The sequence below is a fragment of the Leptonychotes weddellii genome, chromosome 15 (genome assembly GCF_054177405.1).
Source record: "Leptonychotes weddellii isolate Sample4059 chromosome 15, ASM5417740v2, whole genome shotgun sequence".
Taxonomy (NCBI): Eukaryota; Metazoa; Chordata; class Mammalia; order Carnivora; family Phocidae; genus Leptonychotes; species Leptonychotes weddellii.
The window spans coordinates 35,263,406-35,280,178 of record NC_138383.1 but is presented as its reverse complement, the minus strand read 5'-3'; the positions used below and the strand labels follow the sequence as shown (position 1 = coordinate 35,280,178).

General features: G+C 44.9%; 1 protein-coding gene across 1 annotated transcript in view; it reads left to right on the top strand.

Annotated features, from left to right (window-relative positions):
* The window catches only part of NF1 (neurofibromin 1), a 246,667-nt gene extending 239,237 nt beyond the window's left edge, over positions 1 to 7,430 (top strand). Inside the window, exon 54 of the mRNA XM_081805985.1 lies at positions 3,760 to 7,430. Coding sequence (XP_081662111.1) covers positions 3,760 to 3,902 — 143 coding nt within the window. The 3' untranslated portion in view covers positions 3,903 to 7,430. The remainder of the gene's footprint in view (positions 1 to 3,759) is intronic.
* Positions 7,431 to 16,773: the final 9,343 nt, after the last annotated feature.

Sequence of the window (16,773 nt, the reverse complement as noted above, 5' to 3'; positions counted from 1 at the left end):
CTGTAGAGAATTTCAGCTTCTTCTGTCCTGCATGTTTGTAACTGGCTGCACATTTGACCACAGCCTCTGTGGGAGAACTTAAACTAGGAAATCAGGACCACAGAAGTTTTTACCTTTGTTTCATTTAGGTGGTGGCTTCGGGGTTTACATCACCTCATGGGGTTTTTCTGCTTTTGTGCCTACTGAGGGTCAGAAGGGTGAGCCAGTACTTAGGGGCCTAAGAGAGACCAGAGTACAAAGCCTCAGAGAGGCAACACCAGGGTCTGCTCCCTAATTTAAATTATAGCCCCTACCAGTGCAGGGTGGATTCTGTCTGCCTTTGAGCAGTCTGGCTGACCATCTGAGAGTTCTTCCTATGGAATGCTAAGACCAGATCCTTCACTAGTGTGTTAGAGAGGTTTCTAGATTTCACCGAAGAGGGCAAAAAGGACTGCTGCCAAAATTCTCAAACGTGCTAATTATGCTTGGAAACAGAAGTGGCAGAACTGGACACTATGATTGCTGCTTCTTACCAACTTGGCTTCTCCAAGATGCTGTACCTTGGTATAAATATAATGCATCTTTAATGGATTTTTTTCCTTAAAAATGACCCTCCACGATGTTTATGTCAGCTTCTCCTTTGATCTTTAAAGTAAAACAGCTTTGCTGTGATGTTGGGAATCAGTTATGCCACATTTACCTGTGTGTGGTTTACAGAGTTGGGTCACTGCATAGGAAGAAAACACACATACAAAAACAAGAATTGAGATGAAAATTAATTTGAGCGTGGAAGTAGGACATCAACCTCTCACATAGCATAGAAGCTTTTGGCTATAAGCGATGGGCCTAAGTCAGTGATACTCTAACATTTTTTACCAAAAGAAACACGTGTTCATTAGGAAAACAATTAGAAAATTCAGAAGAATAGAAGAAAAAAATCACCCATGATCCCACTGCTCTAAGATAATCACTGTTTATTAACATTTTAGTACATCTTCTTCTGGTGTGTTTTCTTTACATAGTAGAGGTCCTCATATGTGTAAAACTTTATACCTTGCTTTCTATCCTTAACATTTAACAGGAAATAAATAAGGCTTTTAAAATTTTATTTAGAGGTCTGGAGGTTATTTGCTTAACAGAAAATAGAATATCCTTAGTATTTCTTTGAAGAAATCTTCACCATAGTGACTTAATCTATGTGACCCCAACTTCTGTAACTTTAATTCTTAAGAATATCAGTGGGCAACAGGCCCTTGTCCTGAAACGAAAGCATTGCCACCTTGCAGCGTAATGACTGCTTTCTCCCCCGAGGGAGTGGAGTCTCATGGTGGCAAGGCCGTGTCACAGGTGGGCACACAAGAACAAGCCCCAGGGTGGCAGATTGCTGGCAGAGAGCCACAGTCCCTCCTCGTGGTGGGCCACACTGGGCGCCTCCTGATGGCTGTCTTCTGGTTGTTTCAAACCCTTGTCTTTTTAGAGAACCCACATGTGGAACTGTGGACTTGAACTTGTAGGCCACATGCAGATTTAAGGAAATGGAAAGTCAGATGCACTAAGTTCATGATAATTTCAGATGGAGGAAGCTAAAAAAATTTTTTTTTTCTTTTCCACACCCTGGAGATCAGGGGTTGTTGCATGCTTTGAGGCTCTGAATTACAACAGTGATCACATTTAAAAATGGAAGCATTCAGTTCAACCAATATTTACTGAAAAAGATACCAACTAGATCCTACCAGAAAATAAAAATGAATAATAAATGATCTTTGCTTTTCTAGGTGCTTTTACTGTCATATAGGAAATAAGATGTATACACAAGTTGTAGTAGCAGAGGCAGAATGTAAGAAATATAAGTGCCACCTAGAAGCAGGGAGAGACAGGGGGAGACAGTAGCTCTGGCAGGACGCAGCAGAATGCATCGTGAAGGAAATGGAGATGAGGAAAAAATGGGTCGAATTTCTCTTGTGGAGACTCAGGCAAGGCAACGGAGAGAGCGTGCGCTACATGCACCACAGAGCTCGGCACGCTGGAGGTGATGAGCAGCCTCCTTTCAATTTTGTTATTTTTCTTAAAAAATCACTCTGGAGAAGATGCAAATAAATAGGCAGAAGAGAATAAAAATCATCCAGAGTTCTGTTAGCCAGAGAAAAGTTCTGTGACCATTAGTGGTATCCTTTCTTCCATTCATCTTTCCACACACATGATTGAAATAGAACAGATTTGAGATGCCGGTCCACTGTGCTTGGCTCCTCAAGAGGTGTGGTGGGTGTTGTTTAACTACATCCAGCCCCTAGCCCAGTGCACTTTTTCATAGGGAAGCACTAACAAATGCCCACTGTTCCTTTGATAAGTTCTAGACAGCAAATCTTTTTGAGCCTATGGAAATGTGGCCACGTGTCTCTAGATAGATGCCTTACACTCTGAATTGAATGCAAGGCTGAACCTAAATGATGTGTGGCTCCTAGAAGATCATCACAAATCCATTTCCTGCTCTTGAGCCAATAAGTAGATGTGTGGATCTGTGTCCATTTTCTATAATGTAAATACTTTTTGACTTAAAATGGTGCTTTGTCCCAAAATGAGTATTTTTCCTTTCTCAGACTTAATGTTTATTTTAAAATTCAAATGGTATGATAAGAGTAAGGTAAAAATTACCTGAATTAACACCATCCAGAAGTAACAAATTTGGCAGATGTTTTTCTGTATGTGAGATTTTTTTTTCCTTCAAAATTATGGTCATCTTTCTGTATCAGTAAATATCAAACAGTACTTGACGTTTTGATATAAATTGCTAAAGTGCTCTCCAGCTTTCTGCTCTCCCACCAAGTTATGCCACAGGTGGGTATAAGCACTAATTATTTTGGTAAATTTTATTGAAGTGTAACAGAAAAGTATACAGATCAAGTTTACAACCTAGTGAACTTTTAAGAAGTAAACACTTAAAAATCCAACATCTGGATCAAGAAAGAGAACATTACCAGCACCCCAAGAGACCACCTCCCTGTCCCCTTCCAGTCACTGCTTCCCTGGGATAACCACTCTTCTGTTACTTATCTAATTTGCAGTCTTTATTAATCGAGTGGGCAAAAAGTATCTTGTTTTGGTGGTTTTTTTTTTTTTTTTTGCTTCTGGTTACTTTTATGAGGTTACTGCTTGGACTATTTCTAAAATTCACGGTAGGGCCCAATTTTTGGAGGTTAAAGTCTTTCTCCATGAAAGAAATGAATGACATCTCTTTTAGGTGCAGAACATGAAGGGATTTGCCATAGTTGAAAATGTTAAAGCAAAGATTCTACAATATAACCTTTGTCATATATTATTTTCTCAGTAAATATTGGAGATCCTTTGGGACAGGCACTATGAAAAAAAAAATAAAGTATCTTCATTTCTTTGAAATGACAAATTTCAGTACCTTCTGCAACTGGAGAGTATAGTAAGGATATGTGGCTAGAAGCTGACCTCTGCTGGAAGCTTCTGGTATAATGTGGAGGAAGGAGCCCTAGGTGCTAGCCTTCGTTCAGCTCAAACCTGCCTGCCTCTAGCTTTCCTTTGCAACTTCTCAGTTTTTTTTCTCACGCTATTTTTCTGCTGTGATAGCAAGTTTTGCTTAGCAAAACGTGACGTTTTCTCTGTGGCAAGGTCTTTGTAAACATCCTAGCAGTTGACTGTTGAAATACGGGAAAACAATTCGCCAGGTTGTATCTCGCATCTGCAGCATGAGATTCAGGCCTGGGGCGTAACTCCAGAGGAGGGGGAGTAACGGGCTGCTCTGCTTCTCCCCAGGAATCGACAAGGAGAACGTTGAACTCTCCCCCACCACCGGGCACTGTAACAGTGGACGAACTCGCCATGGATCCGCAAGCCAAGTGCAGAAGCAAAGAAGCGCTGGCAGTTTCAAACGTAATAGCATTAAGAAGATCGTGTGAAGCTTTCTTTCTTTCCTTTTTCAAACAGACTTAACTCACACGGGCTCGTCACTAGTGACCCCTTCACCACCGTGCTGTGATGCTGCACTTCATGTTTATAATGAGCCCACCCACGTCTGCCATGTTGCCAGATGATCAACTCTTGGAAGCATTGCCTAAATTTAATGCTGCTTTTTCTTTAACTTTTTTTTCCTTCTACTTTTGGTGTGTCTGGTGTAAGCAGGTGTTCAGAACAACTGCAAAGAAAGTGGGAGGTCAGGACGCTTGCACTGAGAACATCCCAGTTGTGAGAGAGGATGAATTCTCGAATACTGCTACCACTGACCAGCTATGAAAGCCATTTGCACAGAGCTCTCTGCCTTCTCTGTTTCCCCTTCTTCATCATACAAAGTAAAGTGTTAGTCTTATTTACACACTTTTCAAGATAGAAGTTTATGGGAGAAATAATACTATAACCCCAGTATGTTTAATCTGACTTTTAGCTGTGGACTTTTTTTTACCTTACAAAACTGAAGGAACCATAGAGGTCAAGCCTCAGTGACTTCACACCATAAAGCCACAGGCAAGGTACTTTGGGGGGTGGAGGGATTTAGTATTTTGTAATGAGTTCTTAGGAAGTACTAACACTTGAGTATTAGCAATAATTACAGGAAAATAAGCATAACCACGTATATCTTAACGTTACTGAATTAAGCGATGGGTTCTGAGGCCTTATCCAAACTCAGTCATCCAAACTAGTTTATTTTTTTTCTCCAGTTGATTATCTTTTAATCTTTAAATATACTAAAAGTTGTTGTTTTTTGTTTTTATAAGCCAAAACTATACTAAGTATAGTAATTATATGTTTTCCCCCTCCTCTCTTCTTTGCTAAATAATTCTGAGCAGGGTAATCAGTGAACAAAGTGTTGAAAATTGTTCCTTGAAGGTAATTTTCATAGATGTTTGCATTAGCTCCGTAGCAAAATGGAATGGTACGTGACTTTTAGAGTAGCTGATGCTTTTATTTTGTTTAATAATTTTACCAGAAACACAGAGTATGGTGTATATTATCAAAACTTTCTTCGATAACATGTATTTTAAGTGTCTTGTAATCTTCTCCCTCCCCTCCAAAAAAATCAGGAATCTCTTTAGCAAACATTGGGGTTCTATTTGATAGAATTGCATTTAATCACTGTGAAAGGACTGGTCAGCCTGCGTTAGGATGACAATAGGGGACCTTAAGAGTTGCTGCTATACTGAAACGGTATGGATTATCATGGTGTTGGAATTTCCATAGTAATGCAGATCCAGTTTTTTTGTGGTACCTGCAGTATGCAGAATTGTTTGACTTCAGTGAGCATATTAGTAGTATCTGGATGTTCCAATTTAGATCTAAACCATATTTATTACAAAAAGATATTATCCCCCTACTCCCAGGTTCCCTTTCTATGTTCCAATGTAATGGCTTGGGGAGGGGAAAAGACACCCGGGGAGGGGGTGCTTCCTGTGGTGCTGTTTCATGAGTGGATTTCAGTAAATTAAATTCCACAGCTAAATCAATAAATAATGGTACATTGAAGTGTTCTGATTTTAATAATACAACACATTTCACATTTATCCACACAGTAACAATGTAATATGTTAATGTAAATAAAATTGCTTTTGATATTCAGAAATAACAAGAATTTAATTTTTTTAATTGGTTTACAGTCTGGGAAAAGTAAGAACCATTTGCCAAAATAAAAGGAAAAAACTTTAGTATTAATAGTTATTTTGATGTAGAATTGTTGGAAAATATTGAAGACAGGTGCAATTAACTAAACTTTTGTTTTTAACTATTGTAGAGGCTGCATTAGGGTAGAATGTTCATAGTAACAGAGCAGCTAGGACTCTAAAGACGCTGAGACGAGAATTGAGTTTAGAAACAGATCCTTAATATCCCGATGCCAAGCTGCTGTTAGGTCTTGGTTCTCCCGCAACCCAGTGCTTCTGGGAAGGTGTCGCAACTTCTTGGATCCTGGAATAAAAGGCAGATGTGAGCCTTTAATCATTGTGGTTCCATGTTTTTCCTCTTTGTTGGTTGGTTTGGTGCATGTTGGTGGGTGTTGTTATGCTATTTTGCTTCTCCCATCAAAATAGAGAAACTGCCAAAGGTTTTCTGTTAAAAAAATAGTGATGTTTCCATAACAAGTTTTCCAAGGTATGCTATTTCTTAAATTTATTCATTATTTCCCTCCAGTGTAATGAATGGAATGAATTCACTTGAAGTACCTCATGAAATGATCAGCGTTGCACAAATCAAAATTGAGCCTTCTTTGAACTGCAAAAACACTTTTGACCAGTACATCCTGGAAGTTTGAAAACCTACTAAGGTTTAAAATTTACCTTGTTTAGAGAACTTCCGACTTTTGAGGAAAATCTAGCTTTCCAGGTAACTAAAGTGAACATGAGCTAAGTCTCACCAGTATGCTTCCCCTGAGAAATGAAACACTTAGGCCTCATACGATGATCTGCACGAGAAATCTGAAGTTCAGAGCAGGTTTCCCATTTTGCGTAATCCAATGTAAGTTCTATACAGAACATTAGAAGTCATTTGTTTGGGGTTTGTGGATGTTTCCCCCTGATTTTTTTAAAGAGGCAAACATAAACTCATCACGTTTTCATTGTACATAACCCACCTGTTTTATCACTGCTCTAGTCTCAGGGGTGGGCCCTTGTTTGCCAACACTGAGAATACGGTTCACTGGCTTTGGGGAAAAGTGGTGAGGCTCTGTCCTTCATCCACTCGACTAACATGTTCATTACTGAATGCCAGCCCTGTGCCGGTCCTGAGCCCGGCTCTGAGGACGCCACCCTGAGCGGTCAGCTGCCACCCCCACAGGATGGAAGCTGGCAGCCCTCCCTCCTACTTAGTGGGTTTTAGGGTTTTTCAGTTTGTTTGGCCTTTGTTTGTTTTCTTGTTTTGTTTTACACCCCTCCCAACCCTCCAGGCATAATGAGGCATGTCTTATTCAATGTTATGCAATGGACTTAAACAAAAATTCACTCTTCATGTCAGCCACACAATTTTTTTTAAAGCAGTATATTCACCTGTAAATAGTTTGTGTAAAATTTGACAGAAAAGTATATTTACTACACTGTAAATACATGTGATGATATATTGTATTATTTTGCTTTTTTGTAAAGCAGTTAGTTGCTGTACATGGATAACAAAAATTTGATTATTCTCGTGTTAGTATTGTTAACTTCTTCCTGCGACTGCGTCCCATCATTTAAAGAAAATGCTGTGTGTTGTAAACTTACATTTGTATATGGTAACTTCCTCTCCTTTCCATCTGGGCCTAGACTCTGGCAGTTCCCTCGTCTACAACCTTGTTAATATTGTATGCCAGCAGGAGAGATACTGCCCAACAGTCAGAACCGATCATTGTAGGGGAAAATTGTAGAACTCCATCTCAGATCACTGTTGTTCCCCACCCCATCTTCCTCCCTGTGTATGTACTCCACCCCCCCCTTTTTTAAGTAAAATGTAAATTCAATCTGCTCTAAGATGTGGGGAGTTGTTTAATTTCTTCACATGCCTCAGCTCTGTTTTCACATTCCCCCCCCCACCACTCTTCCTGATCTTTTGAAACCTCAAGCCCATTTCCTTTCTTTTAAGTATGCCTTGGGTTCTCCTCCCTCCCCCAGCCCGTCCGTGGGAAAGACCTTTCTACTTCCAGAGACTCTCTAAACTAAAAGTAAAATAATCTTGGTGAAATGTGTAGGGGAGGGAAGAGTTTTCCTCGAGCCTCTTCGGGTCCCTGGCTGGGTCTGAAAATCAAACTGACAAGGGACAGCCCAACAGAAGAGAAGCACACAGCCCAGATGCATTCTGTTTTCATACAAGTTTACGTGACACAGGAGCCTTCCTCAGAAAATGAAGACCTGGAGAAACCGTTAACCCTGAGTGTTTCTGTGCTAGGTCTGATGAAGAGTGGGCGGTCGTGGAGGAACGTGATAGGTCCGAGAGGAGGAGGTAAGTGTAGTCAACCAGGAGGAAGCTTAGCAAGGCCCGCGTGTTGCCATTGTCTTATCTTTGGAGATAAGGACGCTTCTCTTTTCTGGGCACAGGGAGGATGCCTCTCACAGGAGGGTTTTCTGTCCGGTTTTCAGGGCAGGGACAAGGTTAGTGCATGCCTCCACTCTTTTCTCAGACTCCTTCAGCTTAAAATCTTCAATATGCCAAGGTGCCATATTTTGGGGTTGAATGTCCTGAACCCATCATCAAATGCTTTTTCACAACCTGCCAAGCTGAGGGGTGACTTTGTTCTCTGGAATAAGCTGTCTTGACTTCTTTTAACATGAGCACTTAGAAATGCCAGGACACCCCGAGATTGAGCAGTCAGAGGGCCTTATGTTAGCACCCCACAGTTCAACTTTTCAGCTCTCCCTCAACAGACTCTGTCATGACACTACACATGTAAACACTGGAAAACACTTTCTCTGGCTCAGCTTCCATGAGCTTTACTATTTTATCTACCCCATTATGTGGGCTACTCCCAGATGGAGAAAGAATCCAGCCTAAACCCTGTAGCCCGGACAGAGCTGGGCCTTAGGAGGATAACGGTGTCTGGCATTAAATAAAAGACTATAAAACACCATGAAACCAATTCGTGCTGGTCCATTTACGGCAAGACTGAGAAAGCAGGTGTACCTCACCTGAAGAGCTTGCTGATACTTCTTGGGCCCATCCCAAACTTCTGAGGCAGAGCCAGACTCTGGGATGGGGTCCTGGGAGGGACAGACAAGGTTTAAAGCCTCTGGGTGCCCAGGCATAATGCAGTTAGCTGTCTTCTTCCTGGGGCCTAATGCATGGTAGCCAAAACTAGGGATGCCTTTGGGGTAATAACCCCGTGGACCGCACCCCTCCATCCCTTGACAATAAGCTCCTTGAGGACATGGACCATGTTATTTATCTTTTGTGGGGCCCCATGTCCATTTTTCTTTGCACAGACTTTTGCTTTCTGGGACACCCTCAGGGACTTGAGAAATAACCCAGAAGTGTGTCCAGGCGGAGTTCCGTCTAGTGAGCAGTTGAAAATAAGGTGATAGAGAAGGTAGCTGAGGCTGGGGATGACCTGGCCCAGGGAGCACAGGGAGCAGAACAACATCAAGGCAGAAAGCAGCACACCAGAAAAGAGATCCACTCATTCTGTTCTTTATTTTCCTCCATTCTTCTGTCCCACTTTGGGCAATGCACCCTAATTTTCTACATTTTAACTCCATAAAAACATGCCTTAGCCCCAGAACAGCAAAACTAGGGGTACTCTGTATCTTTGAGTCTGGCGCAAAGTCTAAGTAAAATGAGAAATTGACGGCAAGGGATGCTCTCTTTTTTTTCCCTAAAGATTTTATTTATTTGTCAGAGAGAGACATGGCGAGAGAGGGAACACAAGCAGAGGGAGTGGGAGAGGGAGAAGCAGGCTTCCCGCTGAGCAGGGAGCCCGATGCGGGGCTCGATCCCAGGACCCTGGGATCATGACCTGAGCTGAAGGCAGACACTTAACAACTGAGCCACTCAGGTGTCCCAAGGGATGCTGTCTTAACAATTTAGTAATCTGTGGATGGAAGGCAGAGAGGAATGAGGTGATCTATGCTTTAAGCAAAAACCCCAGTACCACCCCGCATACTTATTTCTAGGATTCTACAGGAGACAAAAAACAAAAAAAGTTTTTTTCATTAATAAAATAGTCAATTTCTGAGTTGGCAGCATTCATTCATTCATGGAGGAAGCATTTATTGGACCCCTTGTTTTCACAAAAGAACTCCAGCATAAGCACCTCCTGGAAATAGCTCTGTTCAGGCACTTCTTTTTCTTGGTTCTATAACAGCTTCTCGTGAACAGTGTTGTGATCAAGCATTGCTACTCCCCGGGCTAGACTCTGAGCCTCCAGCTACAGGGGTCGTGCTTGCTCAATGTACTCAGCAGAGGGTTGCTGAATAACACTTAAGGCTCTCCATTATCAGGGAACTATAGAAATAGATATAATAGAAAAAAGGACCCCATTCACAGTAGCAATCCCAATGCAAAAGTCCCTACCAAAATGGAGAGGACCTATGTCTATGTAATAAAGGCCTATTAAAAACTATAATCCAGGTTTTCAGATTTCACATTATCAATGAAATTTCCAAAATGTATTTTGTCAACTCATGTGTTTAGAAAAAAGTAAAAAAAATTTAAAAAGTCTTTTATAATGGAAAAGCAATTTCAATCCCAAAAGGGTAGAGAGGGGGGAATTCTTTTAGAGGAATTAATTTTGCTTTATACAAAAGTCACTGTGTTGTCCTCATTCTCCTTCCTCTGTTGTGGATTCAGTCCACCACAACACTGCTCAGCAGGCTGACGTGTGAGGGGCCGGCCTGAAGAGCTGAGGAAATGGAAAGACAAACCACAGACCTGGGTGGGGAAACTGAATATTATAAGAGTTCCAGGTCTTCCCAAATTACTGATTTAATGCACTTCCAATCAAGATCCTAACAAATGTCCTAGGGTACCTCTTGGAGAGTAAACAAGCATGGCTAAGGGGAAAAAAAAAGTGTAGTTGGAAACTTAGATATAGAAATTTTTAAGTATTTAAGACTGATAATACAATTAAACTAAATAGAGTGGAACAAGCAAAAAGGTCCTAATTGTACTATAGTTAAAAAAAAAAAGCCCCAGTAACCCCCAAATCTCATTAACATAAAAGCCACAAAAACTCATTTCCCAACTTGCTACATGTCCACCACTGGTCGGTAGGGGGCGATGCTCGCCCAATTTCTAGAGCTCCAGAGTGCCTAGGTGCCCGCAGCAAAGGACTGGTCAGACAGCAGAGGGAGAGCTCAGGCAGCCCGGCCCAGTCTCTCCCTGGGATGATGGAAATGTTCCATTATACATACTGTCCAATATGGTGGCCACAGCCACACGTGGCTGTCGAACACATGAAATGTGGCTATTGAGACTGAGGAACTCACTTTATTAAATAAACAGTTACAAGTGGCTACCGGCTTGGACAGCCCAGCATCTGAAGGGTCTTGCATTAGTAATTACAGGCCCAAGGGCAGACGTGCCAGCACGTCTGCTCAAAGTCACTGCTAGAACTTGGCACACTGCTCCACAAAATAAATCACAAGGATCAGAAAAAGCTATTCCTCACTGTCCAGAAGGACAGCTAGAAATGTCAGCCACGAACATCAATAACTCACAATAGGGAAGGACCGTGTAAGCCTAAAAGCAGTGGAAGAAATCCTAAAGGTTATGCTTAAAATGTCCTCATGTCCAAAGAACTCACACCCGAAATTTAAAGGCCAACAAACTAAGAAATTGCTCTCATTAGAAAGAGTTCGTTAAAATCAACTTGGAGAAAAGGCCCACAAAGGGGGAAAAAATGGGCAAAGGACATGAATGGCTAATCCACAGAAAGGAAATACTGTACTAATTGCTAATTACTATACGATGAAAAAGTTCATACCCAGTCAGCAAAAGAATGCCAATAGAAACAGTGAAATACCATTTTCATCTGCCAAATTAGCAAAGACATCTAATACTTGGTGCCGGTCAGGAGAGAAGTGTGGACTTGACATCACCTTTCTGTACCACTAGCCTTAAAAACATCCACACTGTTTGCCCCAGTCATACTGTATCTGGGAATCTCGCCTGGAGAAATAAGTAATCAGAGTGCTAAGACTTCCATCAAAGTATTATTTATAATATCAAAACACCTGGAGACAACCAAAATGTTGGCTCAGTTATCTACATTCATCCAGCACTTTCTGGAATCTGACAGGGCCTCCTTATGCAGCCTTTTAAAGTGGGTTTAAAGGAGGCACTTGGGTGGCTCAGTCGGCTGAAGCTCCAACCCTTGATTTTGGCTCCAGTCATGAACTTGGGGTCCTGGGATTGAGCCCCCTCCATTCTCAGTGGGGAGTCTGCCTGAGTATTCTCTCCTCTGCCCCTCCCCCTGCTCATGCTCCCTCTCTCTCTCAAATCTTTTTTTTTTTTAAATGGGTTTAAAGAATATTTAAATTTGGGGATGCCTGGGTGACTCAGTCAGTTAAGCATCTGCCTTCGGCTCAGGTCATGATCCCAGGGCCCTGGAATCGAGTCCCGCATCGGGCTTCTTGCTCAGCAGGGAGTCTGCTTCTCCCTCTCCCTCTCCCCCTGCTTGTGCTCTCGCTCCCTCTCTCAAATAAATTTTAAAAATCTATTAAAAAAGAATATTTAAATTTGAAGGAAAACTTCCAATAGAGTCAAGAACTTAAAAACCGTGTATGAGGGTTGATCCCAAATTATGTTTATATATGTGTACATATATATTGATAGAGTTTATACATAGATGTCTAGAAGACAAAAGCTGCTTCTAAGGAGTGATCTTACCTCCCTTGAACAGCAGGGAGCGCAGGAGAATCGGGCCTCTCCCCAGGGAGGCAGATTGATGTTGCTGCGGAGTCCTCTCTGCAGCTTTGCTGTTTGCTCCTTGGGCTGCTCTTGCTGGAGTCCAGGCTCCCTGGTGGAGCCCCCTCTAAACATGGCCTGGCTGGCTCAGTCGGTAGAGCTTGTGACTCTTGATCTCAGGGTCGTGAGTTTGAGCCCCATGTTGGGCATGGAGCTTACTTTAAAAAACCCACTGCACCTCAATCTGTTCCCTAGAGGCCTCCGAAGGGCTCCACCCCAAGGTGACCATCCTGTGCCTCCCATGCCATGTCATTCTTGGGGGGCGGTTCCCAGCAGGAAACCTGACACACTCCCTAGGCCTAAATCTCAGCGATCCTGGTTTGTCCAGCCCAGCTCCCAGCCCCCACGCCCCTCCCAGATGTGTGTTCCGCAAAACGGGGACACCTTAGATTTCTGTTTTCTTCGGTTTTTAAGCTTCTCAGGTAGGGGTGGCAGATCAATAGCTGGGGCTTTAGCCTAATGCCTGAGATTTTGCATCAGTCACTCCAGGCTCACCTGCCCCAGCTCCTGCCCCAACACTTCTGTGTGGGAAGGAGCACCAATGGGGGCCAAGAAGCCCCCTAGGCCAGGGTCCCATCTCTGCCACCAAAAAGCTTTGTGATCTTGGCCACTCACTTTCCCTCTTGAGACTGGGTTTTCCAACAGTCAAGGATTGAGTTTGGATCAGACAAAGGGGTTGGCGGGCCGGTGTCCCCATCCTGACAGTCTCTGGCTCTCTGATCACCAGGCCTTTGGGATAACCAGGATCCCTTCTCCTGTGACAGTTAGGGTGGGCTCAGTTACCCTTCAGTAACAAATGGCCCTACTTCACCCGATCTCACCTTTATTCCATGACCCAGGCTGACAAGCATCATCTATCTGGGACATTGCCAATCCCATGGCAGGGGACAAGGAGACATGAAGAACCATGCTTTGGCTCCTAAGTCACACTTCCTCCACATTTCACCGGCCAAAGCACATCACACATGGCTACTTTTGAGTTCCATAGAGCAGAGTGTATGATCCCCTGAAGGGAGGGGCCCCAGGGGGGAAGCTGATAATTAGCACAGCAACACCGCCTGCCATTTCCCCATTTATTGAGCCCTTGTTAATATCCCAGGCATCTTCTGGGGCATCTGGGTGTGCAGTCGGTTGGGCAACTGACTCTTGGTTTCTGCTCGAGTCGTGATCTCAGGGTCATGGGATCAAGCCCCGTGTCCGACTCTGCACTTGGCTTGGAGTCTGTGGGAGATTCTCCCTCTGCCCCTCCCCACCTCAAGTAAATAAATAAATCCTTAAAAAAATATATTCCAGGCACCTTGTGACATGAGTCTCAACTCCAAGATGATGATTAACTAGAGAGCCGACCAATAGAAAGCACTATGTGCACCAAACATTAGTCCGTGTTTACACTAGTATTTTGTGAGAATACTGAGGTGGGAAGGTTCACACGATCTTATTTTGTCTTTACAACTCTGTGAGGTAGATAGGATTATTCCCATTTTAGAGGTAAGAACATTGAGATTAGGGAAGCCTGGGTGGCTCAGTCAGTTAAGCGTCTGCCCTCGGCCCAGGTCATGATCCCAGGGTCCTGGGATCGAGTCCTGCAACCGGCTCCTTGCTCAGTGGGGAGCTTGCTTCTCCCTCCCCGCTGCTTGCACTCTCTCTCTCTCAAGGTCACATGGCTTACAGGTGGCTGAGACATGATGTGGATCCCAAGCCTTCTGAGTCTGAAACCTGTACCTTTTTTTTTTTTTTAAGATTTTTTATTTATTTGAGAGAGAAGAGAGAGCCCAAGCAGGGGGGAGAGGTAGAGGGAAACGCAGACTCCCCGCTGAGCAGGGAGCCTGATGCAGGGCTCGATCCTAGGACCCGAACCACCCAGGAAACCTGGAAACCTGTATTCTTGGCCTTCCCATCACATTCCTCCCACAAAAAGCAGCAGAATCCCAGGATGGGCCTGCCAGACTCCCAACAGTGCAGAGTATCTGCGGGCCTGCTGGAAGTAGGAGGATGTCAGCAGATGGCATCCCCTGGTGCTGACCAGGCTGTGGTCCCGGGCCTGGCAGGACCAAGGAGCCTGTGTGTTCTGAGACCTGCAAGACAAACAAAGGCCCCTGGGACACATTCGCTCTCAGTCCGACTCCCCAGCAGAGACACATGGATGCTCTGAACACACCTTGCTGGGGGGGGCAGTTCACTCCGTGAAGACAGGGAGACTCAGGTGCTATCAGGAGGTGAAAGCAGAGGGGGGAAACGAGGCCTCACAGAGAGAGCGCACCTGGAGCCAGACAGCTTAGAGAAGCCCTGGCTCCCACAGGTATCAGCTCTGTGACCTTGAGCAAATCACATCACCCCCCTGTACCTCACTTCCCTCACCTGAAGACAGAGTTAATAAAGAAATGCCCTCATGGAGCTCTTGGAGACAACAGAGCTGGTTCACCGAGCCCTTGGCCCAGCGCCTGGCATGGAGTAGGCCCCAGGAAGGGCTAGCTCGGTTGTTACAGAGGCTGGAGGAAGGGTCTTCCGAGGAAGAAGAAAGTAGATCCAAAGGTATGCCGGTCAGCGAGGTCACCAGGAAGGTAGGTTCCAATGGTAAAATCTGTGATCTGTATTTTAACAGTACGTATGTGTATGTGTGTGCACACATACGCACATTAGACACCCGAGTGAACACAATCACATGGGAGCCAGCGGATGAGAGCATGGCCCTGATGTTGACGTCAGTTCTCCCTTCTTGGTCTTGGAATGACGTCGACCTTGAGGTCCCAAGGAGCAGAGACGCAGAGGGCCTGGTGTCCTGGCCAGGGGAAGGTCAGCACGTGGGCAGGGCATCACGGAGCACCACGAAAACACTCTAGGAGAGTCTGCATGGAGTAAGAGCAGAGCAGTGAGGGCAACTCACCCAGGGAAGACTTTTTGGAGGAGGTGGCATCTGAGGGATGGCTGTGGAGACGAGAAGGGGAAGAACGTTCCAGGCAGAGGGAACATGCTTAAGACAAGTCAGGCATTTCATCGATCGACTCTATGTTGAGTCAGTGTCTTGGAGTCAAGGCCCATGCTCAAGAAACGGACAGTGTGTTGGGCGCCTGGGTGGCTCAGTCATTAAGCAGCTGCCTTCGGCTCAGGTCATGATCCCAGAGTCCTGGGATCGAGTCCCACATCGGGCTCCCTGCTCAGCGGGAAGCCTGCTTCTCCCTCTCCCACTCCCCGTGCTTGTGTTCCTGTTCTCGCTGTCTCTGTCTCTGTCAAATAAATAAATAAAATCTTTTTAAAAATAAAATAAAATAAGAAAGAAAGAAACGGACAGTGTGGTAGAGGGCATTACTGCCTTTCAGAACAGAGGGCCCGGCTGGGGTCAGACTGTCAGAAGGCTTCGGCCGCTCCCGCGGGGGACTTGGGAGTTCTTCTCTCCTGCGCTAGGGGGCAGCAGAGAGCGCTGGAAGCCCGGCAAGGTGCGGATCCGCGGGGAGGGGCCTTCCGGTCGATGAGACCCGGGGCTGGAGGCCGCCTCCCGACCCTAGAGGAATCCGGAGCTGGTGCCCCGGGCCCGAAGCCACCGTTAGGAGCCATTCCTGCCACTGGTGACAGGATTTGGAACTCACTTGGGAAGAATAAGTAAGGTTTGGGCACTCTTCTTAGAATCTTGGAAGGAAGGTTAGCAATCGGTTGGGCCTGCTCCCTCTGCTCCCTCAGGTTGGGGAAGGTTCCCACAGTGAGGGAAGGGAAGCAAGGTCTGTAGATGCCTTGTCACCTGGATGCCCCCCGACCTTGGCACCGCCCGGCAGTGCCGGCTGCTCCCGCAGGCTTCCCTGCGGACCAAGCATATTTTAGGACAGGTGAAGAAAGCAAGTGAATTCACACCACCTTCCTCCTCTCCAGAGCCATAATTATTCATGGTTAAATAAAAAACAAACCAAAACAGCAGGTTGTGAGCAAGAAGAAACTGGATCCTGCCCTATTTCCACACAACATGGACGATGAAGTCAAGGCCTTTACCGGAAAATCAGAAATGCCTCCCCCTTTCAGACTGGTTCTAGACCTCTCCACCTGGGCACGCCCCAGGGCCGTCACATGCATTTTCTCATTACAAACCTGCAGGACCTCTGCGAGGTAGGAACTCCTATCCCCACTCTACAGACAGGAACACCGAGGCTCAGAGAAGTGAAGTTGTGCAGAATCATAGGGCGAACAGAGCAGAACTTGGTGTTCAGCCCAGCTGTGTGGGACCCACACTACTGTGACACACTACCACACACCGGGGGGCTTCAAACAACAGAAGTGTATTCTGTGACATTTCTTGAGGCCAGGAGTCTGAAAATCAAGGGCCGCATTTGCTCTGGAGGCTCAAGGGAAGATTCTTGGCCTTCCCTCTTCAGCTTCTGGTGGCTGCAGGATTCCTTGGCTTAGGGCTGCTTCCCCGATCTCTGCCCCATG